At 38.0% G+C, this 22,866-nt stretch overlaps 1 protein-coding gene across 4 annotated transcripts in view; it reads left to right on the top strand.

Moving 5' to 3' along the window:
• The window catches only part of LOC136124350 (contactin-associated protein-like 3), a 146,622-nt gene that overhangs the window by 61,064 nt on the left and 62,692 nt on the right, over positions 1 to 22,866 (top strand). For 3 of the 4 annotated variants that reach the window (XM_065879004.1, XM_065879001.1, XM_065879000.1), the window contains exons 5-9: positions 427 to 602; positions 1,668 to 1,811; positions 5,358 to 5,619; positions 10,887 to 11,033; positions 21,032 to 21,203. In XM_065879004.1, the coding sequence (XP_065735076.1) occupies positions 427 to 602; positions 1,668 to 1,811; positions 5,358 to 5,619; positions 10,887 to 11,033; positions 21,032 to 21,203 (901 nt within the window). The remainder of the gene's footprint in view (positions 1 to 426; positions 603 to 1,667; positions 1,812 to 5,357; positions 5,620 to 10,886; positions 11,034 to 21,031; positions 21,204 to 22,866) is intronic. The other variant, XM_065879002.1, reaches the window with a different exon arrangement.

Here is a 22,866-nt window from a genome sequence, read left to right as displayed (position 1 = left end):
GAGCTATACTTAGAGCAACATGTGTGTATCTTGAGTACCCCTTTACGTAAAAAGTTTTATAGCTTGATAATTGTATAAGATCAGTAGCAGATGCTCAATAAATAACCTGATAATATGATAAAGACAAGAGTGGCTTATCATAAATTTTTGAAGTAGTCTTATGAATGAGGTCCTAGGAAGAAAATATTTTCAAGAAAAATGAAAATTCAGTGCCTAATAATAATAAAACAAGTAAGATAGAATATGTTACTCAAGATCAAAAGAAGATTGTATTTGGGACTAAGATAAAAGCAGCTGACCAGTTCATGGGATAAAATTATGTCAGGAACGTGTAACTGTTGTGAGAAGTGCTGAACTTCAAAATATTGTAGAAATCTTGGTATTGAACTGGATGGAACAGTGCCTTTACCCTTCCTCTCTTTTCAGGAGATGCTAACCTGCCCTCCCCTGATGCCCTCATGCTGGGCAGCCTGCTGGACGACCAGCACTGGCATTCTGTCCTCATTGAGCTCCTCGATACTGATGTCAACTTCACCGTGGACACGCACACTCATCATTTTCGGGCAAAGGGAGAGTCCAGCTATGTGGATCTTGATTATAAGGTGTGAAAATGACTTTTTAAGTATTACAGATTTTATCACTTAAATGCAAAGTAAACTTCCAGAGAAAATACTGCTACATAGAGAAATTCCCTTTCCTAGTAATTCAGAATTCTGGTAAAATATTCCCTATGGGTGATAATTGCACAGGGGGAGACGCATGCTTGAGCTATTGAGACATTTTATCCCTTACAGATATTAGTCTTCACATGAGAGTAAATAGTCATTAAGTTTAGGAAATCTATACCTGAAGAGCTACCAATAAAACAAGGAACATTTTTAAATGCAATTGTTTGCACTGTTCTTCTGTATTCCATCTGGTGTTTGGCTGGGAATATTACCTTGGAGATTTCTGTGTTTTAGGGCAATCCTAAACAGGAATAGCTACCTAGGATAACTTGGAGAAGTAATCACCGTATATTCCAACCTGATTTTTTAAGTGACAAGAAAGCCAAATGCACACAACTCAGAATACTGTTTCTTGGGATTTTTAAAGGCCTAACAATATTTGCAGCATGTTGCCTATGTGTGTCTAACCTACACTGAAATGCAGCATTTGTTCTGCCAGTTCTGCTCAGTGCATCTCTCAGCAAGCCAGATTTCAACATTCATTTGGTATGAGTGTCCTCAGCAGCAAAGACCAGCTGGAGATTCTGGTTTTGAAAGATGTTATCAGTGGCTTTATTATTCTAACCTATCAGAGTTATGGCAAAGACCAGGATCCTACAGGCTGGTTTATAAAGTAGAATATCATCACAGTAGGCTGCATTGTCACACAAATCAAGATTGACCATGGACATAAAGATGCAGCATTCTTCACCAAGAAAAATGACAGAGCCATATGAGCAGCAAATTGTAAGAAGGATATTTAACTTATTTATCTAAATGTAATAAATAAAACTTTGGTAAATCTGCATATGAAGCTTTATTTGAAATTAACATGATAAGGTAAAATAATGCCAAATAGATTTGAGACAATTGTCACTGTACCTGCTAATCATACATGTTTAGGCAGATACTCAGAAAATCATTAAACAATATTATTTATGTCATTTTTTTCTTTCTAAGATCAGCTTCGGAGGGATTCCTCGACATAGAAAATCAGTGGCTTTCCCACATAAAAACTTTCATGGCTGCTTTGAAAATCTCTGTTATAATGGGGTGGATATCATTGATTTGTCCAAGAAACACAAACCACAGGTCCTCATCATGGTAAGAAAGTCTATATGCAAGTTCAAGAGAAAAGGGAGCTGTAATTTTTTTGATTGATTCAGCTTTAAAATATCCCTCTTCTGAAGGCAGGGAAGGTACAAATCATATGTACAGGTATCCTTGGGGGATTGGTTCCAGGACCCCCCAATTGGAGCAATCCAAGAATGCTCAAGTCCCTTGTATAAAATAGCACAGCATTTGCATATAACCTAGGCACATCCTCCCATGTACTTTAAATTGACTCTTGATTACTTATAGTACCTAATACAATGTAAATGGCATATAAATAGTTGTAAATACAATGCAAATGATATGTGAATAGTTGCTGGTACAGGGCAAACTCAAGTTTTTCCTTTTGGACCTTTCTGGAATATTTTTTCTAAATATTTTCCTGGTTGGTTGAATACGAGGATGCAGAACCTGGCATAAAGAGAGCCTACTGTACTTTTTCGTTCATGTTTGGTTTAATTTTTATATAGGTATGGAAACAGATGAATACTTTCACAAAGATGTTAAAGTACAGTCATATAAAGCTTTTTAATGCAGTGTCTTTTTTTTTAAATTTAATTAATTTATGTATTTACTTTTGGCTGCATTGGATCTTTGTTCCTACATGCAGACTTTCTCTAGTTGCCGAGAGTGGGGGCTACTCTTCGTTGCGGTGCACGGGCTTCTCATTGCAGTGGCTTCTCTTGTTGCGGAGCATGTGGGCTTCAGTAGTTGTGGCACGTGAGCTCAGTAGTCATGGCTTTCGGGCTCTAGAGTGCAGGCTTAGTAGTTGTGGCACATGAGCTTAGTTGCTCCACAGCATGTGGGATCTTCCCGGACCAGGGATCAAACCCACGTCCCCTGCATTGGCAAGCGGATTCTTAACCACTGCGCCACCAGGGAAGCCCATGTCTTTCTCTTTGATTGGTTTCCTCTTCCTTCTTTCTCCCTTCTTTCCACATGGCTAGTCCCTCCATCAAGCTGAGATGTCACTAAGCTAGCATTTGTCCTTCCTTCTTTGGTCCATAATATTATACTGATCTATAAAGGAATCCTGTATAGATAAGTACACTCATACTCACACATGTATTTATGAATTTGTATGCCTTCACATTTGGCATTGTTTAAAAAAAATCATTTTATGTAAGCTTTTCTCCATCTTGATTTTCTAATTCAACTATACCTTGTAGGAATTCTTTTCAGTTATCAGGAATAGTTCCACGTTAGAATTTCTATGTCACTTTCCATTATGAAAGTGTACCATTATTTATTTAGTCATTTCCTACCCAAGGCGTCTGCTTTATCTCTACTTTTTTACAACTATAAGCTCACAATTACACATGTGTTTTCAGATACTGGGAGCTTTCATTTTGATGGGACAAAGTTTCGAAAGTAGAATTTCTTGGTTGAAAGTTTGAAACAGTTTTAAATTTTAATAAATGTTGTTGGATTGCCTTTCAAACATGACACTTCCCACCAGCAAAGTATGATAGAGCCCTTCCATTACATCTCAGGCAGCCACATGTTCCACATCTGTTAGACTCTTGCCAGCTCAAGGAACATGAACTAATATCTCATTGTTACTTCATGTTTATGTGACTACTGGTGAATTAAATAATCTTTTCACCTGTTTCTTGCCCATTTGGATTTGCTTTTCTGATCATTGTTCAGTCTTACTGTTTTCCCTATTTTTTATTTTATTTTTTTAACTTTCTGTTAATTTACAAGAGAGTTTTATATTTGATAGATAATCCTTTGTCATTCATAGTCCATATATTTTTTCAGATTTATCAATTTTATATTAAATATGTTAAGTATATAAATATTTTTATTTGTATGTGGTCAGTGTATTTCTTTGTAGCTTTGGAATGTCTCTAAAATTCTATAACCTGTACATGGTCTCATGGATTTTCTTGTAAGAATTTTTCATTGGTTTTATTTATCTATTTATTTTTAATTTTTTAAAAATTAAGTCTGATTGAAATTTATTCTTTTTTTTTTTTTTTTGTAGTACGCGGGCCTCTCACTGTTGTGGCCTCTCCCCCTGTGGAGCACAGGCTCTGTACGCGCAGGCTCAGCGGCCATGGCTCACAGGCCCAGCCACTCCACGGCACGTGGGATCCTCCCAGACCGGGGCACGAACCCGTGTTCCCTGCATCGGCAGGTGGACCCTCAACCACTGCGCCACCAGGGAAGCCCTGAAATTTATTCTTTATGTGATATATGATAAAATTTAATTTTTATATGCTGCCTTATTGATATCCATTTGTTCCTACACTACTTAGTAACTAACCCAAACTTTATCCCACATAGTTGAATTTCATTACATACTAACTTTACATATATTCTCAGATCTTTTTGTGGGTCCCTTATTCTGTCCCACTGCTATGTCTATTCCTATAGTAATAACACAGTGACTTGATTACAGTGACTTCATAGTATGCTTTGCTATCTGGTAAGTTAAGTTCTGCCTCACTCTTTTTCTTTGCATTGTATTTTTTGGAGAGAAAGGGCAATGTTTGGGGATTTATTCTTCTATCTGAAATTTATGAAAATGTTTTTAATCCCAGGGAAAATTTTTGTAGAGAGCTTAGTTGGAGTTACATTAAGTCCTTCCCATCCAGACACTATAATTAAAAATAGTTTGGAGGGCTTCCCTGGTGGCGCAGTGGTTAAGAATCCGCCTGCCAGTGCAGGGGACACGGGTTTGAGCCCTGGTCCGGGAAGATCCCACATGCCGCGGAGCGGCTAGGCCCGTGAGCCATGGCCGCTGAGCCTGAGCGTCCGGAAACTGTGCTCCGCGACAGGAGAGGCCACGACAGTGAGAGGCCCGCGTACCACCAAAAAAAAAAAAAAAAAAAAAATAGTTTGTTCCTGGAGCAATGGAAGTATCCTAGGGATTAAACGTGTCTTTAAAAACAGAATTACATAAAAAATAAAAACAACCTGCTAGGCAGGTCGGATCTTAGGCTGACTGATCGCCCTCGGTGACTTGGTTTGTGAGAGCTTTGGAGACAAAACTAGCCTGCCTATGGCAGGACCAGCCTGGCCATATCCTTTTCTTCAGACGCACGAAAGCGCGTCTCCTACCTAGAGTAAGATGTATCTGTTACCTGCGTGACACACTTATAATCTCATTTACATAACCAAGGCAAGTACAAGGAAGTTCTTGGTGTATGTTATGCTTGGTGCTAGCCTTCACATTGGATAAAAACATCTAGTACCTCAAGGGAAGAAAACTGTCTCTTCTACTCTTGTATCCCACACCCAGCATTAGGCCTGGGAGAGATGTGGCTTGGGATTCCTTTGCAAATGCTGAGAAATGGAGAAGATGGACAATTTCTAAGAGACTCAGAAATAGGTTTGCCCAGCTGAACAGTGCTTAAAGGGACCTATAAGGTAAATCTGGATTTAAGTTTCATGGAGAAGCCTAATTTTTAAAGGCCCAGATTGCTGGATCATTGATAAGAAATTCTGTAAATTTTGGAAAATCTGTTGTCAATGAAATGGAAACATCCGTCCTGTGTCTTCCTAAAGCCTCTTTCACTGTATTCACAGGGAAATGTGTCCTTCTCCTGCTCGCACCCGCAAACTGTCCCCATGACTTTCCTGAGCTCCAGGAGTTACTTGGCTTTGCCAGGCACCTCCGGAGAGGACAGAGTGTCTGCCATCTTCCAGTTTCGAACGTGGAACAGAGCAGGGCTGTTGCTGACCAGTCAGTTTCAACACAGGTCAGGAGCTTTCATCCTTGTTCTTAATGATGGAAAACTCAAGCTGAGTCTCTCCCAGCCTGGACATCCAGTAAGGGACGTCACAGCAGGTAATAAACATCTTCTCTGTGATGATGTATAGGTATTTGACATGACTGTACCTTCTTACATGTAAACCTAAGATTGGTGATCTCTAAAGTAAATGAATGACTGAATCCATGAGATAGTCATAATCCTACTAGAGGGAACTAGATTCTTTTTTCCTTTGAAATAGGTAACTCCAGGCTGTTGGTGTGTCAGTCAATGTGACAGAAGTTTACCTACATCAAAGCATAATTATCAAAAAGTTTAAAAATAAATGATTATCAACTTATGGTTACCAAAGGGGGAGGAGAGGGAGGGATAAATTAGGAGTTTGGGATTAACAGATATGCACTGCTATATATAAAATGGATAACCAACAAGGACCTACAGTATAGCTCAGGGAACTATACTCAATATTTTGTAATAACCTGTAAGGGAAAAGAAACTGAAAATGAATATATGTATTTATATATGGCTGAATCACTTTACACCTGAAACTAACACAACATTGTAAATCAACTATACTTCAATAAAAAAATAAAATTAAAAAAAGAAAAAAAATTATGTTTGTAGTCAGTAACTAGCAGTAAACTTGAAATACTAGAAGACATTAGCCTAATCCCAAGTAGTCTTGAGAAAATAGATTTCTTTGAACTGCTTTTTAAACCTATATACACATTGATTTTCAAAATAATGTAAGTTATTTTTCCCTCTTACATCAGAGCCGCTGCTTCCTTTGTACCTACTTGTTTTTGATAAGGCTTCTTCTTACTGGGTGAATGTTCTGTAGTTTTCTGAGAAGAACCTGTTTATTTCTAGACTCACTTCTAATTCATGTTATTTTTGAACTTTGGGGACTGCTTTGCATTTAAAAGTGATAAGATTTAAACCCAAGCAGGACCATGACATGTCATTCCCTGAATGTTGAATGTGAAAGGAGTATCTTGCCTGACCTATGGTAATCAGTTTTGGACTAAAAAGCTGGGAATGAAAATTAAATTTTCCCTTCTTTTTATAAATAAAAAATATGTGATGGTCAGCATGCAAATGAACTGAGTTGATAGTGTCAGCTCAGGTTCAGTAAATTGCCTAATCTTGGTTTGTGTAGATTTATAATTTACATGTAGTATGAGCTAAAAGAGATAGCTATTTAGTGTTGTTTCACATGGGTACACACCACCCTTTCTCCCAACACACATATATATTAGCTATTGAATTTTTTGTAAGCTGGCACTGACACATAAATATTTTATTGCACCAATGTTTAAGATTTTACAGTGTAATGTGCTATTTTTCAGAAGCAAACCAAAGAGAAATTTGTCATGATGCTTGCTGCTTGCTTATGTAGCACATAAAGGGGAATCTTTTATACATTTGAAATAGCTGAAAAATAAAACAGGCTGCCGTGTTTTTCCACCTTAAATCTTGTATCAAGTACCCAACCCATGTATCAGATTGAAACTTAAATTTCATTAAATGACATTGAAAAGACATCTTTTAACGTATTTCCAGGTTTTAGATAATTTTTCCCAATAGTTACCTCAAGATAGTTCTGAAGAGATTGAGAAATGTACCAAGAGTGGATAATCTGGTGCACGTGTGTTCATATGGCTGAGCCCAGGTGGGGAAGGGTCGTGGAAGTAGAGGAAAAGTGGGAGCAACAGAGGAAGAGGGAGAAAATGAGTGTGCGTGTTCACCGATGGAGTTCCCTTTATGTAAGAAAAGACACAATTCCACCCTTTGCCAAATTGTCTCTACTGCCGTGGTCATTATCTCCTATTATTAGAATAAATTACGTGGCTTAAGCAAGTGAGCGGGATGTATGAGAGGATTCCCATCCCGTGCATGTTTCTAAGTCTGCCTCTGCCCCTTTGATATATAGCCCACTTCTCCTGAAGCCTCAGTGTCCTCATCTTTAAAATGACACTAATATGAGTTATGGTGAGAATCCAGGGATATAACATATATAAACTCTTAGCACAGCACTGTTTATTAACAACTTCTGGTTATTAATATTTCAACACTAGTCCCACAGCCACGGCATCCCCCCAGATTGAAGCCTTTTGAGGGGCTGGAGGAGTGTAATAGAATTAGCATCATCTTCATAGTAGCACAAATCAAAAATACAAAATCTACTCTCTGGTCTCCATCCAACCTTTGACAATAGTGTTGCCTGGGAAACAGGCTGTCCTTTCATCAGAAGTGAGCCGAGTTGAACCCACACTAAAGAAAAACAAAGGATGAGAATTATAATGGATAGATGGAGAAAATGAATATAAATGCCTGCATTTTATTTTTAAATTAGAATGACCACTTTTTCTAAGAACAGTCTTGTATTATATAGGCGAATGGCATCTATTACAAATTGAAGGAGATATTCTGAGGGCTTTCTGCAAGTTCTCCCATGAAATAACTCCATATGCTAGATAGGTAGAGAGGGAGAGAGGGAGACAAAGGAGGGGCGAGAAGGTGAGAGAGGGGGAGAGAGAGAAAGAGAGAGAGGAAATAGTTCACAAAATCAAACTAAATACTGGGTTTTAATGACAGATTTTAAGTGGACATAGTTATCATACTGACAGGTATACTATGTAACCTTTAAGAGAAACACCAAATGATAAGACTGGAAGGAACAATTAGAGATTTTTATTGTTGTTCATTCTCTTTAGCTCTAGGATTACAGAACTTCTTTCAAAACTTTATTTCAATTTCATAATATATGTTTTAAGTGTCTAACCTAAATCCTCCATGTTCTAGTTCTCGGCTTTTCTCATGATCTTTCATGAACCAATGTTGAGTTTTTGAAAATATTTCTGGCTTCACAAATATAAAACATAAAGCAAGAGTCTAACATTTTTATTGTGTGTACATGTGCATGTGGTAGAAGTAACTAGTGACTTTAAAACTGTCCCCTCCCTGAAAGTGAGAAAGTGTTGGGAAGTATCATAACTAATGTTTCTGAGAAAAACAAAGTTATAGCTGTTTTCACAACAGGATCTTTGACCTTCTGTGTCATGTTAGAAACATTTCCCATTCAGGTGGATCTTGAGTCCACGTCAAAGTCATTAGTGAGAGATCAAGCAGGAAAAAAAAAGCTGGTTTGAAGAGCATTTGAGAGACATGGATTCACATGGTCAATTGGGCTATACATACCAAAATATGATATTAAATTAGATAGGACTGGTTAACTTTCTCCCAGGAATACCACCATATTTGGCGGGGGGGCTGGTGGTGGTGGTGGCGGTGGCTAACATCTCCATTGGACTCTAACATAACTTCTAATTCTCACAGGTTGACTTCTAAACTTACAGAGCTGTAAACAGTCTGTACCTTTATCATTCGTAAAATATATTAATTAAATATATTGGGACATTCCCGAAGATGCTCAGATTAGAGTCATGCCAGCTGACTAGCATGCTCACACATGGCATCAAAAAATCAAGCAGTCATCCCACTGTTGTTTTTCAGTGAGCGAAAGTATTTCTTTATGACCCCCTTCCCTGTTGACCAACATAATTTCTAAAGATTCCAATTCCCCTCCCCCCTTCCCCCTTAATTGAAACATGCATCTCTTGGGACTGCTGTGGGAGTTGCAGTGACTTCCTGTGAAGGGGAAGAATCCCTTGCCCTTGGCCAAGCGACTTATTTTGGCCAATGACATGTGAGCAGAGGGGGCCTGGGTCACATCTGAGTAGAAGCTGCCAACGCCATAGCAAGATTCTCCCAAGTGCCGTTTTCTCTAAGTCGTGAGACAGGGATGGGGGCTGTGCATTAGCCTTGGTCCTGCATGAATAAACGCCTGGAACACAGAGGCCAGAGACCCAGCTGACCTAGGGCCAGAGCAAGAAACAAACCCTAGTTGTTACTCATTGAAACTTGGTGGTTGTTTGTGTCCACAAAATAACCTAGTAGAAACTAACACAAATTGTCTGGGTGAGTGTACTGGGACAAGTACTGCTTATGGATTTATCTGCATGACACAGCATAGGTTTTTCATTCAACAGAAGACGTAGCAGGTAAGTCTGTAGGAGAGTCATGCACAGTTGGTAGCTCGTCAACAATTCAACTAATTGGCCATTCTCAACTCCACCACTTGAAGAAAATATAGATATTTCTTCTCACGGATTCAAGAGACAGTGCTGCTTTTAAAGGACTGATAATCTTTTTTTTTTTCAAATAATAATGTAATAATAGCTTGATATACTGTATCAAATTTGGAAAAAGAATAGAAAATGTAAAAATGACATAAAATGAAAAACACAATTCCCTCATCCAAAAATGAAGGTTAATATTTAAGAATATTTCTTGCCACTCTTTTCCATGTTTATATAATGCTTGAATATGTACCCACACACACATACTTTAATGTAATGCTTTTATAACTTTATATTCTATGAATTTTCATGTTTTATTAATACTTAAATTATTATTTTTAAAGACTGCCAGTATATTTTTTTCTAAATAGTCTACCCAGATTATTATAGATAATGACAATATATGAAAGTAAGAAAAAGTTTTTATTTTTATAACTTATATTTTTGGAAAATACCTGTACTTCTCAACATCTTAAACTAGATGGACTAGATGAGACTGAAATACGTCCGATGCCATGTAATTGGAAATATTTTATCATTTTATGATTGTTCAGGGTCACTCATGGAAATTTTATTCAATTAAGGCCCTAAGACTTGAAGAAACCAATGCTGTACTTTCCAAGGAAGAATGTTTGGGCGATCCACTCTTGTTTCCTCTTTACCCCTTTCCTTCTGATTTCTTTCTTTTCTTTTCTATTTGCACATTTCTGACTAAATTGAGTGCTGAGAAAGTGAAAAACACCCTTGGCAGTGTGCATATAGGCTGTAATATTCCTAACTGAACATAATAATTTTTGTTATTACATAAACAAGTACCAGACAGGCCAGTCCATGACTGTGGTGGATAAGATGCAAGGACCCTCTGCAATTACAAAATTTATTCAACAACCCCCTCCTCCTATTGACGTGGGTAGCACTTTCCTCTAGATTAGAGTGACCAGCATACCACATCACCTAATTGCCTACTTAGAGCCCCCTAGCCAAGCCCACATCTACCCTACGCCTCTCTCTGTCTCTTTGTGTCTTCCGTGGTGCATTCTCCATTGCCCAGCCAGCTAAATGACCTGGGTGAGGTTCAGGTGAGTTCTAGGTGGTCTGTGGCAGGTGGTCCAAGGTAGGTATATTGTTTTCAAGTACTTGCTCTGTTTAGAGGCATCTGTAGGGTTTATAGGAATCTCTTAACCCATTTTGTTTACTTCCAGGTGCTGGATTGAATGATGGGCAGTGGCATTCTGTGTCCTTATCTGCAAAAGGGAATCACCTGAGTGTGAGGGTGGACGGTGAGGCAGCCTCCATGGCTCATTCCCTGCGTGGGCAGATTGATTCAGGTGACACCTATTATTTGGGGGGTAAGTGAAAGGAACTGAGCTACACCGGCAATCAAACCATCATTATCTTTCTAGCTCCTGCCTTCTAACCCATGTTGTTAAATGAAAATTATTACCGAAGAATGATTTTTCTCTTTCAGTTGTATTCATTGGGAATGCTGAGTGGACAAAGATGATAAATTATGGTCTAAAATGCAAGTCTACTAGTTGGCTTTGTTTAAAAGTGCACGTAATAAGATTGGTTTTAAATTCAGCACTTGTTTTCAACTATGGCTGCACATTGCAATCACCCAGAAAGCTTCAAAATTCTGATGCTTGGCTGCATCCCCAGAAATCCTGATTTAATTGGTCCCTGGACAACAGGTTTCTTGATGCTCTCTGGGTGATTCTATGTGCAGACAATATTGCAGGTCATTGCTCTCTCTCTCACCCTTAATACCTTGCCATAGGGAATTTTCTTAATGCCAAGTGACCCTTTCCTTCAGATTTTATGTGCCAAGTTTATTGTTTCATGTGGGTGTTCTTCTTCTGTCTGTTGGCTTCTCTTCTGCCTGGAGCCTGGCTACTCAATGTGTGATCCATGAACCAGGAGCATCTGCATTACCTGGAAGCCTCTTAGAAATGCAGATGCACTGTCCCTGACTTCCTGACCAGAATCTGCATTTCACCAAGATCCCCAGGTGGTTGCACTTTAAATTTAAGAAACATTCTATTCCCACTGCCTGTACAAAGGACATCATTATATACAACAGAGGAAGAGATTAATTTAATGGCTATTAATATGTCACTCATTGCTTAGTGATGGATTTTACCAAGACAGCAGCAGGCCGTCTCCCCGGGACTGTAGTGTATGGGTGTTTGCTTGCTTAATGGACTTTGCCTGAGTCCATCCAGGATCTTTTCCACCAGGGAGGGGGAACTTCTGAAGGTAATAAATCTCCATCCCTGGGGCATTCGAGTGAAAAATCCTGAGCCGCTGGAAGCTTAGAACTGTCACCTGTAAGATTTATTTTTTAATCTTGGCTTGAAGTTCTCTCTGACGTTATTGCTGTTTTGCACTTTATACTTGTTTTTTTCTAAAATAAGTTTGGAATCATGGTGGAGATAGCTTGATAGCCCAACAAGAAAGTATAAAATTCTCCCTTGAGAACTGACAACAAGCACATCAACCATGGATCAGGTTGTTTAATCTTTCAAGTCCCCTAAAACAACCTTTACTGTGAAAGGTGGAAACATGCCAGCAGCTTTAAAAGATCAGAAATGCTTTCTTTCCTTGCTTGTTAAATGTGGCGCATTTCTCACCCAGATACTCTTTTCAAACTTTACACTTCTGATGGACCTTATAGCTCTGGAGAGAAACAGATTCCTTCAAAACTAAATAAAGAATTTATCCAAGAGCTATAATTTAAAAGTTAAAAGATTTTGAAGCACTAAAAGATACAGAAGGAACAATCTGTGCTCTAGTGTTTAATGACACAAAATAAAATACCTTTAACATTTTGTATTAAAAAGTAAAAAAAAAAGTACTTTTCGAATCATCTTTCATGTTGAACATTCTACATACTCAGAATGTGGAATGCACAGCTACATGAGAGTAGGTACGTTCCATAAATATTTACATACTGATGTGACATGAGTCAGTCATTACTATGAAATAGATCATATGCACACATTTTAAGAGAACTACTATTGTTTCCTAAAAGAGTATATGTGGGTGCATCCCCACATCTACAAAATTAACCACTACAACACATTTGAATCTTCTCTTGCTCCTCCAGACTTTCATTCCCCTAGTTAAGTATTACCCTGCTTTTATTAAACCAATCTTTGTATTGTTTTTCTTTGTAATCTATCATGTATGTAGGTAACTATAAACAATAAATTCTCTTGTGTTGCCTTGCTTTTAACTTTATAAATAGGATATTCCTGCATATATTCTTGTGTGACTTGCATTTTTTTTGTTCTACATTAGTTTTTGAGGTCCAGCCATATAGATATGAATAGCTAATCAATTTTCATGGCTGTATGCTTTTTGATGCATATTATACCATGTTTTACACACTTATTTCACCATTTTATGTTAATAGACATTTTGATTGTGCCCATTTTTTATTATAAAAATGCTATAAATATTGGTACAGCTGCTAAGAACCATCTTGCCCGTGATTTTTAAATTTTCCTCATGCACAAACTATCTGACATTCCTAACAAGTACAGTCAATTTAGTGAAACAACAGTCAGTATCATGGTTTTAGTGCCACACTCCAATGGTTAAGATGAATGAATGCTCAAAAACCCAGTTGTCACATCAGTTGTGCACATAGACCCAGCCGTTGGCTCCACTAATATCTATGAAAGGACCCTAGAGCTCTAGAGGAAATGTGTTGAAAAATGTATAATGAGCCTTTCTTGTGTATTTTCATAAAATTGTGCTGATGTGCAGGCTGTCTTGTTAATATAGTTTCCAAGAAGAAAGTGTCCCTAAGATGAGTGGAATTACAAAGTTTAAACATTCCATGAGACAGTATAATGACTTTTCTTTATTACAACTTTCCTATTTTTCTGATGTAATTCTGTGTTGGCACTGAGTGGCAAAAACAGAACTTGCAGTCACAGCACTTTCTTCCTAACCAATGTATAAATTTAGAGTGACCTCTATACGCGTGGCTATAAATATCCAGTTGATTCCTACAGAACAGTTTCAGCCACTGAGTCAAACGAACTTAGTCAACTGTACATTTTATATCGACACAGCAGCATCTTTTTTTCCTAGACAAAGAATATGTACTATTTTAAAAATTCAAGTAATGCCTTTGCCAAACTAAAACAAACAAACAAAACCAAAACACACTAATTTACTAATGTTAAATAAAAAGGTGGATACTATTTTTACTCAAGGAAAACCAGAAGAGGCAGGTCTGGGACCAACAGGCATGGAGTTCTGATTCTCAACAGATTTATTATAGTCACAAGTTTTATGCACATGTAGAACCCTTGCTCAGGGCCCCTTTGTCTCCATAATTCATTGGACGTTCCAGCCCTGTTCTGGGTAAAGTAGGACAGGTCAGCTACAGCTTGAGTGGAAGCTCTACCCTGAAAACTCCAATGTCTGGGTAATTATTCAATCCAAAGAGTAGCTTATGTCAGTATCTGTTTACTTATCTTTTTGATTAGTGTCTGACAGTACTGGAATATGTGTGATGTTGGCATGGAAGTGAACTTCATCCAATCCATGCTTTCTAGCAATATTTGGACTAATAAAGCCAGTGTTCCTGGGTCAACTAGGTGAAAGCCAGTTAATGGTATCTGATTTTTCACAGAAGACAATACCCCGTGTTCTGAAATACTCCTTGACCAGGTTTCCTTCCCATTACTGGTTTTCCTGATGGATAGTCAACTGCAAGTTTCCAGTTATCATTATATGATCAGTCAAATTTCGTTGCAATGTTTCACTGTAAAAGCAGACTAGTACAGCTTGCTATTTGGGTGACCGTATAATTTCAGGACACTTTAGCAAATGGAGGAGATGATCTCAGTGATTATTTCAGGACAGAAGCATAAACCAGGGCTCTGTGGCTACCTGGAAGTCTCTATTTTGGCCTGGCAGTCTCAGAGCACAGCTTTCTTACTGTGAGAAGGGTCATCTATATACTAATAGCAGCATTTCTTAAACATCCCATGAGAGATCTGTGATCTAGATATCTCATTTTCCTTTTCTGCCTTTTCTTAGTCTGTGCTTTTTTTTGTAATTTGTCTTTCAACAGCAGTTTCACTATAGTATACTGTACACAGATTTTTGGTGCCTTCTATTAAGGGTGGTGGAAAGTTAAGCTCTTAATAAATTCCCTTTTATGGAATCTTTGTACTACTCAATAGCATACTTGAACTGCAGAGTCAGGGAATGTTAAGCTATGTCCAAAATCCCCCAAGTGTCCTTCCGTGAAACATCAGCAGACCAACAAGCCTATGACAAGTCTAATGAAGTCTCATCTGAGGACCCATTCTGGTGCAGTGACATAGTGACAATTTATCTGTCATCCTCAGAGGTACTTAAAGTTCTGAGTCCCTCAGTCATGATGGATATCTTTCATTAATTTAGCAATAACTATTCAATGTCCATTTCACTCTCCATCCCAAATCAGGTCATTGATGAATGGTCCTCTGCCATTTTACCACCAGGGCTTCAGGGCAGCCATCTGTATGGACAAATGAGTGTCTCCTGCCCTGAGCTTCTCTTGGGCTGTGATACCCTACTTCCTGACCTTTATGTCATAACTGAGAATTGAGCACTCAGTGCTCAAACTTTCCTTCTTTAAAGTTTTGCTTTCAGAAAGCTTTCCCCGTGACAACTGGATATGGTTTTGTTTTCTTCTAACAGATGTAGTTAGATACTACATTGTATTTTGGATGAGTTTGAGGCTGGTGATATGGAGAAAAGGAAGAAAACAGAAAAGGAATAACAGCGATTCCACAAAACTATATATTGACTTAATGTTTCCTATGTTTTATCCTAACATTCTTAGTGACTAAGTGCGGTAAGTAGAAGTCACCTATAAGATATAAAGATATACCAAGTTTCTCCATTTCCACTAAGATCAGGAACAAGACAAGGTAGCCCACTGTCACCACTATTATTCAACATAGTTTTGGAAGTTTTAGCCACAGCAATCAGAGAAGAAAAAGCAATAAAATGAATCCAAATTGGAAAAGAAGAAATAAATCTGTCACAGTTTGCAGATGACATGATACTGTACATAGAGAATCCTAAAGATGCTACCAGAAAACAACCAGAGCTAATCAATGAATTTGGTAAAATAGCAGGATACAAAATTAAGGTGTAGAAATCTCTTGCATTCCTACACACTAATGATGAAAAATCTGAAAGAGAAATTAAGGAAACACGCCCATTTACCATTGCAACAGAAAGAATAAAATAACTAGGAATAAACCTACCTAAGGAGGTGAAAGACCTGTATGCAGCAAACTATAAAACACTGGTGAAAGAAATTAAAGATGATACAAACAGATGGAGCAATATACCATGTTCTTGGACTGGAAGAATCAATATTGTGAAAATGACTATACTACCCAAAGCAATCTACAGATTCAGTGCAATCCATATCAAACTACCAATGGCATTTTCCACAGAACTAGAACAAAAACTTCACAGTTTGTATGGAAACACAAAAGACCCCGGATAGCCTAAGCAATCTTGAGAAAGAAAAATGGAGCAGGAGGAATCAGGCTCCTTGACTTCAGACTATACTACAAAGCTACAGTAATCAAGAGAGTATGGTACTGACACAGAAACAGAAATATAGATCAATGGAACAGGATAGAAAGCCCAGAGATAAACCCATGTACATATGATCACCTTATCTTTGATAAAAGAGGCAAGAATTTTCTTAATTAAGAAAAGACAGCCCCTTCAATAAGTGGTGCTGGGAAAACTGGACAGCTACATGTAAAAGGATGAAATTGGAACACTCCCTAACACCATACACAAAGATAAACTCAAAATGGATTAAAGACCTAAATGTAAGGCCAGACACTATCGAACTCTTAGAGGAAAACATAGGCAGAACACTCTGTGACATAAATCACAGCAAGATCTTTTTTGACCCACCTCCTAGAGAAATGGAAATAAAAACAAAAATAAACAAATGGGACCTAATGAAACTTAACAGCTTTTGCACAGCAAAGGAAAACATAAACAAGACGAAAACACAACCCTCAGAATGGGAGAAAATACTTGCAAATGAATCAATGGACAAAGGATTAATCTCCAAAATATATAAACAGCTCATGCAGCTCAATAGTAAAAAAACAAACAACCCAATCCAAAAATGGGCAGAAGACCTAAATAGACATTTCTCCAGAGAAGACATACAGATGGCCTAGAAGCACATGAAAGGATGCTCAACATCACTAATCGTTAGAGAAATGCAAGTCAAAACTACAATGAGGGGCTACCCTGGTGGCGCAGTGGTTGAGAGTCCACTTGCCGATGCAAGGGACACAGGTTTGTGCCCCGGTCTGGGAAGATCCCACATGCCGCGGAGCGGCTGGGCCCGTGAACCATGGCCACTGAGCCTGTGTGTCCGGAGCCTGTGCTCTGCAATGGGAGAGGCCACAACAGTGAGAGACCCGCGTATCACAAAAAAAGACAAAAAAAACAAAACAAAAAAAAACTACAATGAGATATCACCTCACACCAGTCAGAATGGCCATCATCAAAAAATCTAGAAACAATAAATGCTGGAGAGGGTGTGGAGAAAAGGGAACCCTCTTGCACTGTTGGTGGAAATGTAAATTGATACAGCCACGATGGAGAACAGTACGGAGGTTTCTTAAAAAACTAAAAATAGAGCTACCATATGACCCAGCAATCCCACTACTGGGCATATACCCTGAGAAAACCATAATTCAAAAAGAGTCATGTACCACAATGTTCATTGCAGCTCTATTTACAATAGCCAGGACATGGAAGCAACTTAAGTGTTCATCATCGGATGAATGGATAAAGAAGATGTGGCACATATATACAATGGAATATTACTCAGCCATAAAAAGAAACGAAATTGAGTTATTTGTAGTGAGGTGGATGGACCTAGAGTCTGTCATACAGAGTGAAGTAAGTCAGAAAGAGAAAAACAAATGCCATATGCTAACACATAGTTATGGAATCTAAAAAAATGGTTCTGATGAACCTAGGGGCTGTACCGGAATAAAGACACAGACATAGAGAATGGACTTGAGGACACAGGGAGTGGGAAGGGGAAGCTGGGATGAAGTGAGAAAGTGGCATGAACATATATACACTACCAAATGTAAAACAGCTAGTGGGAAGCAGCCCCATAGCACAGGGAGATCAGCTCGGTGCTTTGTGTCCACCTAGGGGGGTGGGATAGGGAGGGTGGGAGGGAGACACAAGAGGGAAGAGATATGGGGATATGTGTAAATGTATAGCTGATTCACTTTGTTATGAAGCAGAAACTAACACACCATTGTAAAGCAATCATACTCCAATAAAAATGTTAAAAAAAAAAAGATATATCAAGTTTTTCCAGATACATCCAACCCTTCAGTAATTTTCTTACAAATTAAATGTGTGTATTTTCAGATAAGACAAGAAAATGGTAAAGGAAGGCTGTAGAGTTAAACAGTTCTTTATGACATAACATTAAATTTGAAATGTCAAAATCCCATTGAGGTTAATTTATGAGGTTTCATTGTGCCTTTAATGGTTTCAACCTGATGCAGGCCTTGGCTTGTTTTGAATTCTATTTGTCAGAAATACAAAACATTAAAGCCTCAGTCACTGAAAGAAAAGTAAAGGTAAACTGTGTGTATTTTATGAAAATTCTTAGGTAGAAAGCTAGCATCTATTATGGAGGAACAAGAAGAGGCTCTATCTTCAGTTTTTGCTCTTTGAAAGTACACCAGTGATTTCAAGACAGAAGTACAAAGAGAGATGAATGGAAAACACATAAGTACAATGAGCAAAATCTTTACTTTATAAAATTACTTATTCCATTCGATTTTAAAAATAAGAATCTGATAAAATAACCTCAAACCCCAGGCTGTAAATATTAACATAAGTATTCCCAAATATTTAAATTATTGGAAAATACAAAGCAAAAAGATGAATAATTATGACATTGTATCTAAAAGTTAAAACAGTTGTGGAAATGATGTAAATGAAACACAATTTTATAAAGCAAAGCATAAATAAAATAGGTAAATTTCGTGTGAAACAAAATTTACTTGACAATTTTTGGGAATTAAAACAATGTTAATTATTAAAAATGTGCTTCTTTCATATTTGCACATGAAAATGAAGTACTCAGTTCAGTAAATGCTTTTACCTTTTGTCCTATGTAGGGCTGTTGGTTGTGTTCCCTAGGAAGCCGCCTCTGCATGGGAGATTTGCATGGGGGTGTTTGAGTGGGGGTAATTCTTGGCAACAACACCTGGAAGTTTGAAAGAGCAGCTGGGATGGGCAGAGGGACAAGTTGAACTGCAGTGCAGTTGCAACAGAAGTCTCTGAATACGCCAAGGGGGAGTCTGAAGCAGGGATGCCCTTCAGGGAGGTCCCAGTTGAGAAAATGGGACTCTGCCACTGCACTGCATCACTCCATTGTATTCTTGGGCACTGTTGTCCCTGCGGAGGGGCACAGCCTTATGAGAGTCAGCTCCCTTCAGCCTGGCAGATCCTGGGGAGAACCTCAGTCTTGAATAGGGGGGAATAATGGAGTCTGGGCTCTGTACAGCAGATTTCCCTAAATTGTTGCCTTTTACAGAAACGTTTCACAATGACAGCAACCTCCTACCCTAACTTTCTTTTTTTTTTTCTTTATAACTTGTTTTCTTTAATCCAAAAAGGAGTGCGAAATGGTGGTGGTGGGGGAGTCATTTAATTCTTTAATTTTTTGAGGATCACCTAAGTCCCTCCACCACTTTTTATTATGAAAAGTTTCAAGCACACAGAAGAGTGGAGAGCAAAGTACAATGAACACCCATACGCATACCACTAAGGTTCGATAATTAACATTTTTCTATATTTGCATTTTCCCCTGAACCATTGAATATAAGCTACATACATCATGACACTACACTTTGAGATATTTCAACATACATCTCCTGAAATATGGATATTCTCCTACATAGTATCATTTTTGCTCTTAACAAACTTGACAATAGTTTCCTAAAATAATCTAATACCAAATCTATAATCATCGCAATTGTCCCCACGATGTTTTTATGGTTGTTTTAAACATTTGAATCAAGATCCAATCAAGCTTCATGCAATGCAAACAGTTATGTGTTTTTAGTTTATTTTAATCTAGAAAAGTCTCCCATTCCACCTCTTCCCTCTGATACTGACTTTGAAAAGCCTGAGCCAGGTGTGTTGTAAAGTGTCCCATATTATGCTCTTACCCTAACTTTCCCCTTCCTCTCCTACATTGCCAATCTTGCCGTAGACAAATTTAAGAACCTGTGATTCCTTTAGGGGACAACTAAGTGGAGGGTAGGAGGGCACTCAAAACCCTGCTGGCCCCCCATGTGGAGAGGGTGGTTCTGGACCCCATCTTGTTTTGATTTTGATTTCAAAGCTATGTGCTTGCTCATAATCATAAGAGCATTGTCTCTTGGGAAACCTAGGAGGATAAAACAAAACCACTCTATAAGAATTGTGGTTGGTGAGTTACAGCAAACCAATTAATGGCTGTAGCAGAACTTGTAAAATTTAACTCTTAATTTTGAAATTAATCAAAACTCATTTTTTTATAGAATATTCTGTGTTGCTTATTTTTCTCCATTATTTGCAATGCCATATCATTGTGAGATATTGTTAATTTGTCTGTGTGTTAATGTTGAAAGATATTTGACTAAAGTGTCTAATTAAAAAAAGAAAGGTAAATATAAATTGCTATTAGATTTCTTAGACCAGTTATTATCAAAAGTGTTTTAAAATATGCCTGTGCCTGCACACACATGCACATACAGATGATATTTAAGTTTTTAGGTGAATGGAGGGTGTCCAGGTCAATTCTCAATTTAAAATTATTTTTCAGGCATTTTAAATTTAGCAAGTCCTATTGTGCCTGTAACTTTTTTTCTGATTCTACTATCACATGCCCTTAGTTCATCTAGTTTAGCATCATGCTAAAAGGAGTGATTTCTTGAGTATGCTTTCAAAAAAGAAATCAAACTGCTTAAATTAAATGTACAGTAATTCTATTTGTCAGATCTCACATCTTCCCTTCCTCTCATCTCTCCATAAGCCTGGCTTTAGTTATTATTTTTACACGTTACCAATACCAACAAATGTTGTTCTTGTCAGCTCTCCACCACCCTATCCATGGGTAATGTGACCTTCCCAAATGGTGTAGGAAGTCTAATCTTCAGGTGTCTGCAAACAGGGGGAGGTAGCAATTTTTGCATATGAGAAATACCATACGATATTTTTTCATAACTGTTTATTTTCTCCTGTGTGTGTCTCCATGTTCATTCAGGCTGTCCTGACAACAGCTCTGACCCTGGATGTGCAAGTCCCCTGAATGGATTTCAGGGCTGCCTGAGGCTCATCTCCATTGGTGACAAAGCGGTGGATCCCATCTCCATACAGCAGGGGGCGCTGGGGAGTTACCGTGACCTCCAGATAGACACCTGTGGCCTCACAGACAGGTAGGCAATCTCATGTCAGCATACCTGTTTTCAACTTTTTGATAGTAGATTAAAAACAAGTGAACCGCTGGAAAAGAGCATATTCTTGCCCCTTCTCCATTACTGATATCCATTCCATAGGGAAAAATTATATTTACTCAATGTAAATATAATTTACAAAAATGACAAACTTTAAATAATTGCTTCTTTCCAATGATATTTTCTTAGAAGACACACTTTCATGAATTTTCCTTGTGTATGCCTCCAAGCTACTTAATTCACACAGAATAATATTGATGCTGTTATAATTATTGATTAGTATATACTTTAAAAAATTCGAACATTGCACAAAACAGATTAGAATATTCTAAAGAGATCATTGAGGACCCGGAAATCAAAATTCTATGTGGTCAGCTGCATTCACCTTACACTCCCTATTCTACAGGAAAAATGAAAAGTAACTCTTCCTTTGAGAAAGGTGGAAGCTTTGGGGATTTCTAGTGATGTTTGAAACACAGTAAAGAATAGAGAGAATTCAGTTACCACATACTGAACATGGTACCACTTCACTGAAGAAGGCAAGAAAGGCAAAACTTTAAAACAATAGCGTATTAAAATTGCTAAGCATTGCAACTTTACTGAAGTTATTTGTTAGTCATGTCTGACTTTTAAGTAATTTTGGCTAAAAGGGATGGCTTAACCATCACACATTCAAGTTTTTTTCTGTGACTGGTATGTCTGACCTCTCTGCAGTAGGAGTGCATTAAGTTCGGGTTGAATAAATATACACACTCCAGACAACCTCACACATCCATACACGGCCACCTTTCCAAAGTTCACACTGCACAGAGTCCTTTGTGGAGTAAATCGAATCCAAATTTAACACTAATTGAAATTCCCTGTCGTGTCCAATTAACTACAAGTTACACTGCAATCTAGCAGTGTGTGAGAAGATCATAAATTCCCAGTATGTAAAATATTGACTCACAAGAACTTGAGATCTTTAATGCAAATGTCCATGGCCATATGTTCACATTCTATTCATTTGTAGAGGAAAAAAAATGATTTAAAGAATTTAGACAAAACTCTCAACCCTAATTTTCAGATTATAAAAATTTTTTGGGCATAGAAAGTATAACATCATCTGCAAGTTATAATTGCAGCCAGCTCTGGCATCCTGACTCTTGGTATTGGGAGAGGGTTAGAGATGCTCTCTTGGAGGTAGAGTACATCCTCTCACCCATGGGAATGGTTTTAGTGGGTCAGGAGGGTGGGAAGTCACAGCTCACTGTCAGTAGCCTGGTTGTCACTTCAGTCGGGAAGCTCACAGATAGTTATTTTAGTGCTTGGAGAACTCCATCACAGCACGTGTGTAATCACGATATTTATCTCACATAAAGGTTGCCCCTTTGTGCATAAAGGTTTTTATTTCAAAACTAAAACAAAAAACCAACGTATCTCTGTGTGTGTGTGTGTGTGTGTGTGTGTGTGTGTGACCAAACTAGAAAAATTTCCACATCACATTTTTAAAAGATTTTCAGATATCTGTACCAGTCTATGGAGACATCTGTGGTATTAAGTTATCTTCCATAAAATTGAGGCTCATGGCAACTTTGTAAGTGGTTATAAAAATAGCTGTTGGCACTTTGGATGGCCTATATAGTCACTACTTGTAATTTTTTAT

This window comes from Phocoena phocoena, chromosome 6 (assembly GCF_963924675.1).
Source record: "Phocoena phocoena chromosome 6, mPhoPho1.1, whole genome shotgun sequence".
NCBI classification, from domain to species: Eukaryota; Metazoa; Chordata; class Mammalia; order Artiodactyla; family Phocoenidae; genus Phocoena; species Phocoena phocoena.
The sequence above is the reverse complement of the archived record's forward strand: the minus strand, read 5'-3'. Positions and strand labels throughout refer to the sequence as shown.